This window comes from Protopterus annectens, chromosome 17.part0 (assembly GCF_019279795.1).
Source record: "Protopterus annectens isolate FY-2018-M chromosome 17.part0, PAN1.0, whole genome shotgun sequence".
Lineage (NCBI taxonomy): Eukaryota > Metazoa > Chordata > Ceratodontiformes > Protopteridae > Protopterus > Protopterus annectens.
Genome location: NC_056751.1, coordinates 532,387,642 through 532,402,222, shown reverse-complemented (window position 1 = coordinate 532,402,222; position 14,581 = coordinate 532,387,642). Strand labels below are relative to the sequence as shown.

Genomic DNA, 14,581 nt, shown 5'->3' with positions numbered 1-14,581 from the left:
CACAAACACAGGTAGGGGGAAGGGCAGGCCTAACAAAGTACAGTTTTGTACCTACCATAAATGTAGATGTTCGAGTGTTCACACTGCTGCAGTCATCACACTTGGGTTATCTTGCCGTCAGGTGGTCCCGCAGTCGGCAAGAGTTCCAAAGTCTTGGTCCGGCGTTGGTTGCTGTCGCTTCTTCCCTGACGTCAGTGCGCCAGGGGTATATAAGAGGCATCCGACGCCATTTTCTTCAGTTTTTCTTGCCCCAGATGTCAGGTGCCCCCAAGTAGGTAGGCAATACATATTGCTAATAAAACATATAAAAGGAATAAAAGGAATACCTTCAGTTACAAGCAAATACACCACAAAGGTTGTACAGGATAGAAAAGGTATAGAAAAGTTCAGCTAGGTCAGAAGGGATGGAGGAAGGGTAACCTGGACTGCAGCAGTGTGAACACTCAAACATCTACATTTATGGTAGGTACAAAACTGTACTATGTTCATCGTGTTACACTGCTGCAGTCATCACACTTGGGTTGAATCCCAAAGCTATGGATGAGTGGTGGAACTAAACAGGGTTTGGAGAAGCTAGTAGGCCCTGCAGAACTGCAGTGGCAAAGCCAGCTCTGGTTTTAGAGTATAGAGGTAAGTGATAGTGCTTGGTGAAGGTATGTACTGAACTCCAAGTTGCAGCCTCCAAAATATCCTTGGTTGGTACCCCTCTGAGGAAGGCTGTTGATGTTGTTGTAGCCCTGGTGGAATGGGGTCTAATGTTACCAGGTACAGGTTTCCCATGGTGTGTGTAGCAGAAATGGATACAATGTCCTATCCATTTTGAAATGGTCTGTTTTGAGATAGCCTTTCCTTGTGATCCTGCAGCATAGGATACAAAGAGCTGGTCAGATTTTCTGAAAGCCTTAGTTTTATCCGAGTAGTAACATAATTGCCTGTGAATGTCCAAAGAGTGTAGGAGCCTTTCCCCTTTGTTCTGGGGGTTTGGATAAAAGGTGTGCAAATGAATGGTTTGGTTTAGGGCCACACTGGATACCACCTTTGGCATAAAGGAAGGGTTAGTTTGTAAGGCGACTCTGTCTTGATGAAAAATGATGAAAGGCTCCACTGCCATTAGGGCCTGTAGCTCTGATACTCTTCGTGCTGAAGTTATTGCTAGCAGCAGGGCAGTTTCCCATGAAAGAAATTGTAGATCAGCTGTAAAAGCTGGTTCAAAGGGCGTTAGTGTAAGTTTTTCCAAAACAAAGTTGAGATCCCAAGTTGGTGTTGGTGCTATCCGGGGCGGTCTTATGTTCTTAGCCCCTCTGAGGTACTGTCTTAGTAATGGATGTGAAAATATAGGAGGATCCGTGTTGTATTGAGCTGAAATAGCTGAGGCGTGGATCTTAATAGAAGAAAAGGAAAGTCCTTTGTGCAACATCTCAGTTAAATATTGTAGAATCTGAGGAAAATTTGGGACAAGGGGATTTTGGCCTTTAGCCTGGTTCCAGGCGCAGAATCTTTTCTATTTGTCTGAATAGGCTTTCCTGGTGCTGGGCCTCCTGGCCTCCAGAATGACATCCATCACAGCTTTAGAGAGAAGTGTTGACTGGTTGTTTAAGTAATTTGCCATGCAGCCAGATTTAAAGTCTTGAGCTGGCTGTGTAGAATCTGATTGTTTTGCTGAGTGAGCAGGTGAGGAATTTGAGGTAAAATTCATGGTGGGCCTTGAGCCATGTTCCTTAGTACTGGATACCAGTGTTGGCGTGGCCAGTCTGGAGCAATGAGTATCATTTGTGGCCTCTCTAATCTGGCTTTCAGCAGCACCTTTGCCAGAAAAGGCAGTGGAGAAAAGGCATACACTGTCAATGTTTTCCAACTGAATGAGAGGGCGTCCACTTTCCAAGCTAGTGTGTGGTATGTCCTTGTGCAAAATTTCCGTAGTTGGTAGTTTTGGAGGGAAGCAAACAGATCTATGTCTGGGCTCCCCCATTTTTGAGTTATCATTGTGAATACTTGTGGATCTAGTTTCCACTCGTGAGGATCTATGATGTTTCTGCTTAGATCGTCTGCCAGTGTGTTTTTCTTTCCTGGCAGGAATTGTGCTTGTAGTTGAACTTAGTAGGTCAGTGCTGTGTTCCACAAGATCATTGCTTGCCTGCATAGGGGGTAGGAATGTGTGCTCCCTTGCTTGTTTATGTACCACATCACTGTGGTGTTGTCCATCTTTATTAGGAGTTGTCCTGGATGTAGGAGGTCCTTGAAAGCTGTTAGGGCATTTTGTACAGCTAGCATCTCTTTTTGATTGGTATGTAGATGCCTTGGATCTGCAGACCATTTTCCATGAATACACTGTCCTGCCATGAGTGCTTCCCAGGCATAATCCGATGCATCTGTTGTTATAGTTTGCCTGGCTGTGGGTAAGGTAAAAGGCTGACCTTTGTTGAGGTGACATGCCTGAGCCCACCATAGAAACTCCTGTTGAAGGCAGGGAATGAGTGGCATTATTGTTTCCAAGCTGTGGCTGTGTTGAGTCCATACGCTTTTCAGGTACCATTGTAATTTCCTCATATGCAGTTTTGCATATGGTATTAGTAGTATGCAAGATGCCATGAATCCCAAGGCCTGCAGCATTTTTCTTGCAGGGAGTTGGGTCTTTCTTGCCATCATTTTGAAGTATTGAGTCAGTTGTCCTTGCTTGTCTGGCGTGAGATAAGCCATCTGGGCCGTTGTATTTAAGCTGGCACCCAGGAATATTATGTCTTGTGAGGGCACTAGTTTTGACTTCTTTTCGTTTACTGTGCACCCTAGGCAACTTAATAGGTTTTTGACAAACGCCAGATGCTTTAAAAGAATGCCCTTGCTTTCTGCTTGAATAAGGCAGTCATCCAGGTATGGATATATTTGAATTCCTCTTTGTCTGCAGTATGCAATTACTGGTGCCAGGCATTTTGTGAAGACCCTGGGCGCAGTAGATAAGCCAAAGGGCAGTACAGAGAATTGGTAATGGGTTGAACCTGCTATGAATCGGAGGTATCTTCTGCAATTTTGTCTGATAGGGACATGCAGGTATGCCTCCTTGAGGTCCAACGTTACTAGCCAAGCCTTCTTGCCCAGCATGGGAAGAAGTTGCTGTAGTGTGAGCATCTTGAATTTGGGTACTTCCAGATATGTGTTTAGAAGTGAAAGGTCCAGAATGGGTCTCCAGGCTTTGTCCTTTCGGGGAACTAGAAAGAGTCTTGAGTAAAATCCTTGTCCTTGCTCCTGTGCAGGAACCTGTTGAATGGCTCTCATGTCCATGAGAGCTGAAATTTGTTTTTGAGCCTCTGCCCATTGATTTGGTGGCAGGTTTGGCATTCCTTTTATCCTTGGTAAAGTGTGAAAGTGGAATCTGTATCCTTGAGATACAATATTTAGGACCCGTTTGTCTTTTGTGATGATGTGCCAGCTGTCTGCAAAAAGTGCTAGTTTTCCTCCCAAGGGAGCTGCCAAGAGGGATTTGTTTGGCAGTCTGAGGGGTAAGTCATTGTGTTTGTCTTCTGATAGTTTGAAACCTGTCTTCTCCTCCTTTTTGGGTTGTGGCACCCCATTGTCAAGGCTGGTAAGAGCCTTGTGACTGACCTCTGCCCCTTGGGCATCTGTATTTGCCCCTTTGTGGTCTGGCAGAAGCTGGAAAGGACCAGTTTTTGGTTGGCAAATTTCTGCTGAAACGAGGGGGTTGAACCTGTACAAAACCCTTGACCATCTGCATAGATTTTGCCTTATCCTTCATTTTCTTTAAAACCTCTTCTGCTTTTACACCAAATAAAACATCCTGCTGTAAAGGTGCATCCATTAACTTTGCTTTAACATGATCAGGTAAAGTTTGTTCTTTTAACCAAGCATGCCTACGTATGACAGACCCTGTCACTGCTGCTCTACAAGAAGCTTCCAATGAATCAAATCCACATTGCAAAGTATGTTTTCCCACTTGTTCAGCTGCATGCAACAAATCTTGTATTTCCTTGTAATCAGGCTGTTCTGTATGTGTGATCATTTTTTGTTTTAACTGAGACATCAAATATAGTTGGTATTTCAGCATGTGAAACGGGCAATTTAAGGCCCTCATAGCTAGAGTAGCTGAGGTATATACTTTCTTTCCCCATCTGTCTAGTGCTCTAGAATCCCTTTCAGAGGGTACAGGATTTTTAGCAATAGAGGCCTTAACCCCTTTGGGACCCTGGGTCAGCAACAGGGCTTTTATATAGGAATTTCTGTGAGTCAGGGACTCTGTAGTATCTGTCTGGTTTGGCTGGTGCAGGAGGTAGTGAATCTGGGTTAAGGCTAGATTCTGAATAAACATCATCCACAATGTCTAATACGGGTGGAATAGCAAGTGGTCTGTGCTGGGGTAGTAAAAAAAACTCTCTGAGCCTTTTCTTAGAATCAGAGTAATCCTGGCCTTCCCAGTGGAAATGTTCCCTCATGGTATGTAAAGTTTCCCCAAAGGAGTAGTCAGCTGGGGGAGATGCTGAAGGGATAGACACTTTAGCATCAGAGTCTTCATAAGGGGGAAAAAAAAAGTATTCCTGTTCCTCAGAAGAATCTGAGGAAATTGAAACCTGGTCAGAGGAAGCGTAGTCCTCCTCCTGTCTTGGCCTTTTATCAGGAGGGGGATGGGAACCCCTGATTAGGGTAATTAAGTCTTCAGCCATCTTAAGCATTTGTTTCTTAGGCATGGGGCCTTGTACTGGAGACTGCTGTACAGTCTACTTTGCTTTTAAAGGGGTTTTCAGCTTTGCATAGGATTTAATAGTGAGTGTAGTTGGTCTGAAGACACCTTCTGCAACTGAAGGCGTTTCAACTGCACCGGAATCTCCTTCAGCCATGGAGAAGGAAGGGCCTAAAGATAAAGGATGTGGAGGCCTAGCAATCTCCGCTTGGGAATCGGATGCCGCCTGGGGTTCTAAATCAGCGGTCGTCAGGGGCTGCGTAGGCGCCTCACTGAAAACTGGAGAACCGGCGACTGGCCTAGCAGAGGCCTCGGAGTCTGGTTTGAGCCTCGGCTGCCTGTCCTTATCTTTCTGTTTTTCATGCCTTCAAGTCGTCGGCTGCTCCGACGGCATGGTATAATTAAATTTCCTACCAAAATAATGTCGGGCGAAATCAAACCGACGTTTAATATTTCATTTGTTAAAAATAGCACAAAACCGACAACTTGTGACATCGTGGTCTGGGCCTAGGCAAGGAATACAATAAGAATGAAAGTCCTTATGAGGTATTTGCTTCCCACAAGAAATGCAATTGTTAACTTTTTCTGACATCGGACTGAGGCAAGAAAAGGTTCCCCAACAGGGTACTTAGCTTTATTAAAGACTTCAGTCTGAAATTCGATTTGAAAATCTCAGGAGTCGGCCGACCGGCACTTGCAAACTGCTTCTGCTTCGGGCACCGCGCGGTAAGAAAGACTGAAGAAAATGGCGTTGGATGCCTCTTATATACCCCTGGCGCACTGACGTCAGGGAAGAAGCGACAGCAACCGACGCCGGACCAAGACTTTGGAACTCTGGCTGACTGCGGGACCACCTGACGGCAGGATAACCCAAATGTGATGACTGCAGCAGTGTAACACGATGAACATCTACTCTACCAAGTTTGCAAAACTTTTTTTTTTTTAACCGACGAACAAGCGATACACTAAACAAGGGGAGGAAGGGAAAAAACTTCACTCAAGCACACACTAGATACAAGTAATAATACCACTTACTATCCCTGAGCTCAGAGCAAAGGAGACCATGATGGACACTACTGGCGTGGCAAACGAGATCTGGGGGAAGATACGAGATGGTAAGGCATTATGGGTAAGGGGAGGAGCTTGGAGCAGATGCTAGAAAAAAAGTTGCTGGCTCGGATCCGATATGGATCCGTATACCCACAGGTTGCAGATAAAATTAAGTTAACTACTTCAGACAGAGGGTTACACAAGACACCCCACTGATATGGATCCCCAAATAGGGTGCTTGATACAGCAAATGTTTAAACTTAGAAATATGTTTAGTAGATAAAATAGGATATGCTTTGGAACAAACAAAATCTCAAAAGAAACAAAAGAATGATCCTAAGAAACAAAGACCATGGAGGTGTTCTAAGGCATACAACACCTCTTCTACATGTATAGTATAAGTTTTAACTGCAAATGTAAAAGAAAGGAAAAATCCTCCACAGCTGTGCAATACTATTATTACCATAAGACACCATTTTGGTACTTAGTGTACCCAGTTCTTTATTCAATACCAGTGTCCTATGCTTTAAAACAGTAAGAAGAACCAACAAAACTGGCACCAGGAGTAAGGTCTTCTAAGAAATACAGTTCAAGTCCAGCCAGCCAGAAGGCAGACAAGACAGAACACTAAGCAGAAACTTCAAGCTCCAAGGAAGAAAACAGATCTTCAGAGGAGGATAGAGATGAAGAAACTCCTGTGAAAATCATTAAACTAGTACATACTGAGCAGAGCGCCTCCCTGTGAAACCAAAATACACCGCAATGGCTGAAGCATGCACCTTCACTCTGGAATAACAGACATCTAGGTCAAACAAGTACATGAGGTAAGACATATGAAACGGAATACATCTCCTCTCAAATAAAGAAACATTTCCATTTGAGACAGTGAACACACTGCATTTGAAAGTGCAGCAGACTGTTGGATTTTCTGAAGAGGAAAGTCATTCTGCCACTGAATATAACTGTAATGTCCTAACAAGAATAATCACTGAAGAGGTTAAAAGACGGAGAGCTTGAAATGAGGACCTGTTGGGCCAGGATGGAGTGACAAGGACATGCGGTGGCAGTTCTGATCTGAACTTAGAAGAAAAAGGGAATGATGAGAAGACAAACTGGATGACTGCCCTTTTTTATCCCCACCTCTCCCAACACCATCAAGTCCTTCTCTCCTTACAGACTCATTTATTCTTTCCCACTTTCTTTGTTATTCTTATGATGTGGGGGGGGGGGGTCATCTGAAAGAGCTAAGGAATTTACAGCTATCATCTATAAGCTTAGACGATTTTTGTTACAAGGAGTTTCTCTAAATGAAAGTGCACTTCATTTGTACACTGTGTTCTTTTATGCCACCTGACATCAATGGTTACTCCTCTGTGTTGTGTACGTTTATTGAACATTCTCTGGCCTTTTGATCTCTAGTAGTGATAAGAACTGTTTTTTTTGTTTGTTTGTTTGTTTAGAGAATACTTTAAAAGATAAATTTTACTGTTTTTATAAAATTTGCCTGTTTTTACTGGACTGGTATTTGCTAATGATGTCTGCCTTCTGACAGAATCCATCTGATTGCTATATGGATGTTGGCATGTAAGAGATGAAGAGTGAGCTTTCTGCAAGAGGAAGAAGAAATGTGGCTTAGTTAAACTGTAAAATCAAGTCTGAAGGACTCTGTGGGTGTGCATTTCCTATTAAAGACTAGGGTAGAAGAGATACGGCTACACGTATGGAGAAAAACATGATTAGAAGACTAATGGCCTCCATGCATGGCTACCTACAGTATGTGGACTGATCTTATCAAAGATCCCACAGATGACCAATGTCACAATGAAAAACAAACCCTTAAAATATCTCACACATAGAAGTACAGTACAATAAGGAAACAACATTTACAAGAGATAGACAGTGTAGATGGATACACTGGTGCAAGGTATTTTACTCCAAATTACACTGTCTGTGACTTGTGTTGCATAGACAGTCTAGGAGTTGTGCACAGGTTGAATTGGAGGACACAATATTTCTCGCTCATCCTGAAATACATGTGAGGGCATCTGCCATAGGCAAGTGTAGCAAATAGACTACCAAATTTTTCTAGACTGGTGTTGTGGACATAACATGGACCAGGGTTGGGAGGGTGGCCTAATGGTTAAGGTGTTTGCCTTACAAACCACAAGGTGCAGGGTTTGAGTCTCACAAGGGATAATTGGCTAGGCTTAAAATGGCTCGCAAGGGCAGTTAGCTTAGTATGAATCTATGAATCTATGAAACAGAGAGAAGAGTAAACTGCCTGTTATCGGTGTATCACTGAGCAAGGAACAGTCCCATACAATCTGTCTTCCACAAATACATCATACTTGGGAGGGTGGCCTAATGGTTAAGGTGTTTGCCTTACAAACACAAGGTGCAGGGTTTGAGTCTCACAAGGGATAATTGGCTAGGCATAAAATGGCTCGCAAGGGCAGTTAGCCTAGTACTAATCTATGAACCTAATCTATCTATGAACCTATGTGCACCCTCCTTGCTTGAGTTACTGAAGGACGATGCCCACAGATTTACAGAAACTCAAGTAACTACAACCTGCATTGCTCCACTGGCAGCCAATGATGTTCCGTCAAGTAACTACAACCTGCATTGCTCTACTGGCAGCCAATGATGTTCCTGTCAATTAACTATAACTTGCACTGCTCCACTGGCAGCCAATGATGTTCCTGTCAAGCAAGTAACCTGCACTGTTCCACCGGCAGCCAATGATGTTCCTGTCAAGTAACTATAACCTGCACTGCTCCACTGGCAGCCAATGATGTTCCTGTCAAGTAACTATAACCTGCACTACTCCACTGGCAGCCAATGATGTTCCTGTCCAGTAACTATAACCTGCACTACTCCACTGGCAGCCAAACATGTTCCTGTCAAGTAACTATAACCTGCACTACTCCACTGGCAGCCAATGATGTTCCTGTTAAGTAACTATAACCTGCACAGCTCCACTGGCAGCCAATGATGTTCCTGTTAAGTAACTATAACCTGCACTGCTCCACTGGCAGGCAATGATGTTCCTGCCACTTTCTGCTGCACAAAGTGTATGTTCTGGTAAAGTCAGTATCCAGTGAGCAAATAACTTGGGGAATGCTGTGACATAAGGATGATAATGGTGAAGACAACAACAGCTGCATTGGGTAACTGGGGGATCAATGTCAATGGAGATACTTACATAAATGTTTTCACATGTTCCGATGTGAGGGGGACAGAATATGTAGCTCCAACGTGACAGTCTTAATGAACAAAAATTAAGAAATATTTTTATAGAATGGATATTATAGGTTCATAGATAGGTACTAGGCTATCGGCCCAAGGGCCTACGTAAGCCTAGCCAACAAGGTATCATAGCTTATGCCACCCAAGAAAGTTATTTTCCTGTGCCACTGTCCAGCAGAGACACAGAAGTGATCCCCAGGGTGTATTTCCTATTTCCCATCCACTCATCAAGATTTTTCTTGAAGAGTGCTAATGAAAAACTTTGCTTGACACAGATGGGTAGCTTGTTCCAGCATATAGGAAGTCTCTGGGACAGGAATCTATCCCTCCAGCATGTCCTGTTTATTGTGGTGACAACGTTTAGGTCCCTAGAGCGTGTAGCTTGGAGGGATTCTTTAGGTGTAGCATGTCCAACAGCTCTGGGTTTGACATAGCTTTATATGTTAGGCAGAGATCACCTCGGAGTAGGCGATATGCTACAAAGTAAAGCTAGAGTTTTTTGAGGCGGTCAGTGTAGGGCATTTATTTGAGGCCAGTAATCCTCTTTGTGAGGTACTTCTGTGGCCTTTCCAGCTGCTGCAGATATCTTGTGAGGTACATTCCAAAAGGGGAGTTGTACTCTATAATGGGTCTAATGAGTGATGAGTAGAGGGAAACAATGACCTCTTTTTTCCTGGATGAAAACCCTTTTATGATGAGGTGTGCCACGTAGAAGGACTTCCTGACTACTGTGGCAATGTGACTATCAAAGGAATTGAATGAACAAAACAGATTTCCAGAGAAAGCAGTGGAAGAAAACATAATGGAGGTACTTAATACATTGAACTAGTGCAGCACACAACAGTCACATCAAGAAGGTGAAAAAAACATTAGGTGGGATATATGGCTAATGCAGTACACATGGAAAAGATTGCACAGGCCCAGTTGCTCCTGCCTGCCACTGCTATGTTTCTGTGAATAAGACTACATCAGGGTTACTTCTACTGAAAATATTCTCGTTTAGACTCTGTATCCAAATCTGTACTGCCTTTCAGTTAGCTGCAATGAGAAACAGTATAGTCAATGATGAAAGCTCCAGAATATATCTGCAACAATGGATGAAAGTAACAATCTATGACAACCTACAAGGAACCATTAATGTGGGCAAATACTGGAAAGTTCTGCCAGCAGCACTGGGAACTTTAGCAGAATGTGCTGAGTAATGTCAAGAAGCAGTGTAAGCAGACTAGTGTCTGCAGACTGCAGGCTGTGCTGATGGAAAGATGAATGAGAAGACATGCTTCGTTAAGGCTTGGCTCAACGATGATGGCACAATACCAACCACTACAAGCCTTGGCTCAATGATGATGGCACAATACTAACCACTACAAGCATTGGCTCAAAGATGATGGCACAATATCAACCACTACAAGCCTTGGCTCAATGATGATGGCACAATACCAACCACTACAAGCCTTGGCTCAATGATGATGGCACAATACTAACCACTACAAGCCTTGGCTCAATGATGATGGCACAATACTAACCACTACAAGCATTGGCTCAAAGATGATGGCACAATATCAACCACTACAAGCCTTGGCTCAATGATGATGGCACAATACCAACCACTACAAGCCTTGGCTCAATAATGATGGCACAATACCAACCACTACAAGCCTTGGCTCAAAGATGATGGCACAATACCAACCACTACAAGCCATGGCTCAATGATGATGGCACAATATCAACCACTACAAGCCTTGGCTCAACGATGATGGCACAATACCAGCCACTACAAGCCTTGGCTCAATGATGATGGCACAATACCAACCACTACAGGTATAACTAAATCTGACAAAGTCAAAAACTTATCAATGAATCTCATATACGACTGGATGATCAGACATCAATTTTTAGACTCTTCATTCTTCACTGCTACAGCTGTTCTTAATGCAGGTAATCTACAGACTTGTACATCACATTTGTGTTACTTTATTAGAAATTCTGACTCCACACTCATAGTATCAAACTAAAAAATTACAACTTTCAAGACTAACATAGATGAAATTACAGAGTAAAAAATAATTTCTAACTGCATTTAGTAGTGAAAGAACTAGTGAATGATGCAGCTATCCTCAATACTACTAAAAGAAGTGCTACCCATAACTGTTAGCACACTTGCACCCAGCTCACCCCACGAGCACCCACAGGTACCTCTCTGGTCTTCTCCCTGCTGTTGGGAATGAGTACAATATGACCCCACCTGTGTATGGTAATAGCCAAAGAATGCAGCATGCAGAAGAGGTGTCCCATGCATGTGTGTACCTAGCTGTTAGCAGCACCCTGCCAGCATCCACACCACTGGATCAATAATGACAGAAAGTATTGGCATTAGCACCTTGCACACCTACCCTGTCACCCCAGGGGAATATAGTGTCTTGCAGTCTGGGAATGTAGGAGTGACACAATGCAACAACCTGATGCAGCTGGCCTGCATCACTACCAAATGGTCTACAGTCCTCTGCCAAAGCCCTGCGTCTCATCTGTACTGCCAATGTATGTTATGTCATGGACTCCCAAATAACAACATAATACAGTCCACAGAACCCAAATGCAAGGCCATGTGGACAAATCTCAGTAACATCACAAACGAAAAACTGATAAAATACACTGAACGGAAACAATAAAAGCCGGCAACTAACAAAAAATTCAAATAAAACTATTTACTATTGCCTACTGATGATATGTGCCTTTAAATATCTTTAATTGGGCTGTTTAATTAATAATGCCTAATTAAGCATAAAATGAACCTGCTTGCTTATTGTAACTGTTTTGTCTGATGAAGGCTAGGTATTTCCTAGCCGAAAGCGCTCACAATTAAACAGTTTTATTTGAATTTTTCGTTAGTTGCCGGCTTTTATTGTTTCCGTTCAGTGTATTAAATCTCAGTAACATGTCCAACATGTCCTACTGCATGAACTGTGGACCAACACCAAATTACTGCTGGGATGAGGTGATAACTATAGGGAACTTTTCAGATAATGTTTGCATAATGTTTGGAAGAGGACAGAATAATGGGGGGGATAGGAGCATGGACAGCATGGAGTGTGTGAAGTCTGAAACTCAGCCGTGCATATACTATCCCTGCCTGCAAACACAGAAATGGGTGGCTACAAACCTGCTCGTAAGCCACAATGTGAAGGGGTAATGTCCAGAATTATGACCACTGCCTCTGGGTAATCTGAGTGAATCTGCACAGCTGGGAGGTATGGACACAGCAGGTTATGGCCATACTGTCACGTCGATGGCTGTACAAGCATGGGATCCTCAGCCACCACTCTACCAAGGTGCTGAACCATTTACATAGACCCTTTCAGCAAGTGTCTGCAGATTCCCCTTCAGAATGGCATGATTGTGCAAGAATATGTAGCCTGCAGACCACAATACTGGACACAGCTGCACTCACCCTGTGTTCCCCAGGACATTGCTGCAAGCAAATATGTATACCGGACAGTACTTGATGACATAAAACATCACAGAGTCTCTAAGAAGCTAACAGTTCCTGAATCATGGGATCACAAAGAAGACATCTTCAAAAAGCACCCAATTCTTCTTCAGTATTAAATAAATGTCTGCATTAGAATTTACCTTTTCCACATTCCAGGCCTTGTACTTGAACCCATCAATACACACACGGATGAGGCTTGCTAGCAGAAGGCCAATCATAGCAAGGATACAGATATATTTCCACAAATATTTGTACAAAAAGCATGGGCGATAACCCAACATGTCTTCAATGTCATCCATAAATCTGTGCAGAAACAAAGGAAGAACATGATAAAGACAACAGGCTATATGTAGTTTTGTTATCCTCACAACTACCTCCAAATGCCATAAGCAATTCTTTTTATATTATTTTCTGACACCTTTCTGCCTGCCAAACTCCAGCCTCCCTCCTCATGGGTCTTGCGTCAATTTGTTCCCCAGTTAGCTATGGTCAATTGGTGGCTGGAATGACAGCTGACCTGAAGAAACCATCCCCTAGGCATACATGACAGTAGCTTGTGCAAGGACCTACTTCACCACATCTACTTTTACTACAGGGATAAGGAATGCCCTCATCCCAGTGGCCTGAGGATCTGGCTTCACTTCCCAACCCCCATACCAGAGCTGCCTACATTTAAGGGCTGGTCTATAAATGTCTCCAGGTTAGAGTATGACCTGTTCTGTCCACTCCTCTCAACTCAGGTTGATTCTATTTGCCTAAAGCTACCACTTGGCAGAAGACATATGCAGCCACATCACTGATGTCACCCAAAATATCCCCCCTTGATCCATAGATGTTTCTACACATACTCATTGAAGGCTAATGTCTGCAGTTTGGTGGTGCTGAGTGCATTTCTCCTATCCTGCGATGTGTGACACATATACCCACACAACCCTGCTGCTAACTACCAATGGTGCAGTGACCCCCACCACCTAATGATAGGCAAGCCGCACTTCCTTCTTTGTCAGGCTCCTGTAGAACATGGACCACTAATCAAACTCAGGTAACGAGGTTCAGTCAGGGATTTTATTCCTCCGTGCCAAGGAGTTATCTATTATCAATGACATTTTACAGAAATATTTAAAATTGCAATGTTGGTTACTGTACTGTTCACTCTTTCCCTGGAGAAGGTACATATCATCTCCCATCCCTACAAGTTGGTATCAAAGATCAATGATCTTTGCCTCAATCCATCATCATCATCATTATCATCATTCCACTTTTAGGCTTTTCAACTAGTCCTTATCTGGCATCACCAGATCATCTTTAAAGTATGCTGGCAATTCTGTCTTGCTTTGAGCTTTAGTGTACTTGTTAGAAAAATATATATATTCACATATGTGCTGCCTAGAAAATATATATTTACATACATGCTGCCTAGAAAAATATATTTACATATATGCTGCTTAGGAAAATGTGTATTCAAACATTCAAACATATATAAGTTGTGTGGTCAGATATATAGAGAAATGTGTGCTTTAGACAGGAATAAATGTGCTCAAATCTATATAGGGAACAAAGGTTGAAAAATAGTATGATATGTAATGCATTTAATTCTGTTTTACTAGAATAATAGTAGAAATAAACTCGCATATTATTGCTTGAAGCATAAGCTGCAGTGTAATTAGAAATTTGGCCTTGGCAGCTCGGCCTGGCTCATGTCTGTCAGTAAAGATTATTTTGCAAAGTTAGAAAATAATAAATCTGTCTGCATGTGTATCTTTTCCTGCTTCCACCAGAAGAATAGCCTTGTGCACTATCAGAGATAATGTCCAGCTGGTAAACAAGAAAAGAGACAAAGAGAAGCATTAAAGAAGACATGCACCCATTGTATTCGAACTAATCTAAGAGCCTTGAATTGGCTACATCCTCGGAAGGACATTGTGATTGACCAGGTGCTTTGCAAGGCTGTAATATTCTCATGGGAAAAAGATTTTTGAAAAACACCATCTCAGCACTTTTTCATAAGTTACTATGATGTAAAGACCCTGTCACTGACCACGTCAGTGAGGTGGGCAAAAGCTGATTGTAAAACATATAAAAATGGCATATGTTGCACCAATAAA

General features: G+C 42.8%; 1 protein-coding gene across 3 annotated transcripts in view; it reads right to left on the bottom strand.

The window, feature by feature from the left end:
- Positions 1 to 14,581, bottom strand: part of LOC122791582 (sodium-dependent neutral amino acid transporter B(0)AT2-like) — a 734,235-nt gene that overhangs the window by 29,815 nt on the left and 689,839 nt on the right. For all 3 annotated transcript variants that reach the window (XM_044059347.1, XM_044059350.1, XM_044059349.1), the window contains exon 13: positions 12,617 to 12,779. In XM_044059347.1, the coding sequence (XP_043915282.1) occupies positions 12,617 to 12,779 (163 nt within the window). The remainder of the gene's footprint in view (positions 1 to 12,616; positions 12,780 to 14,581) is intronic.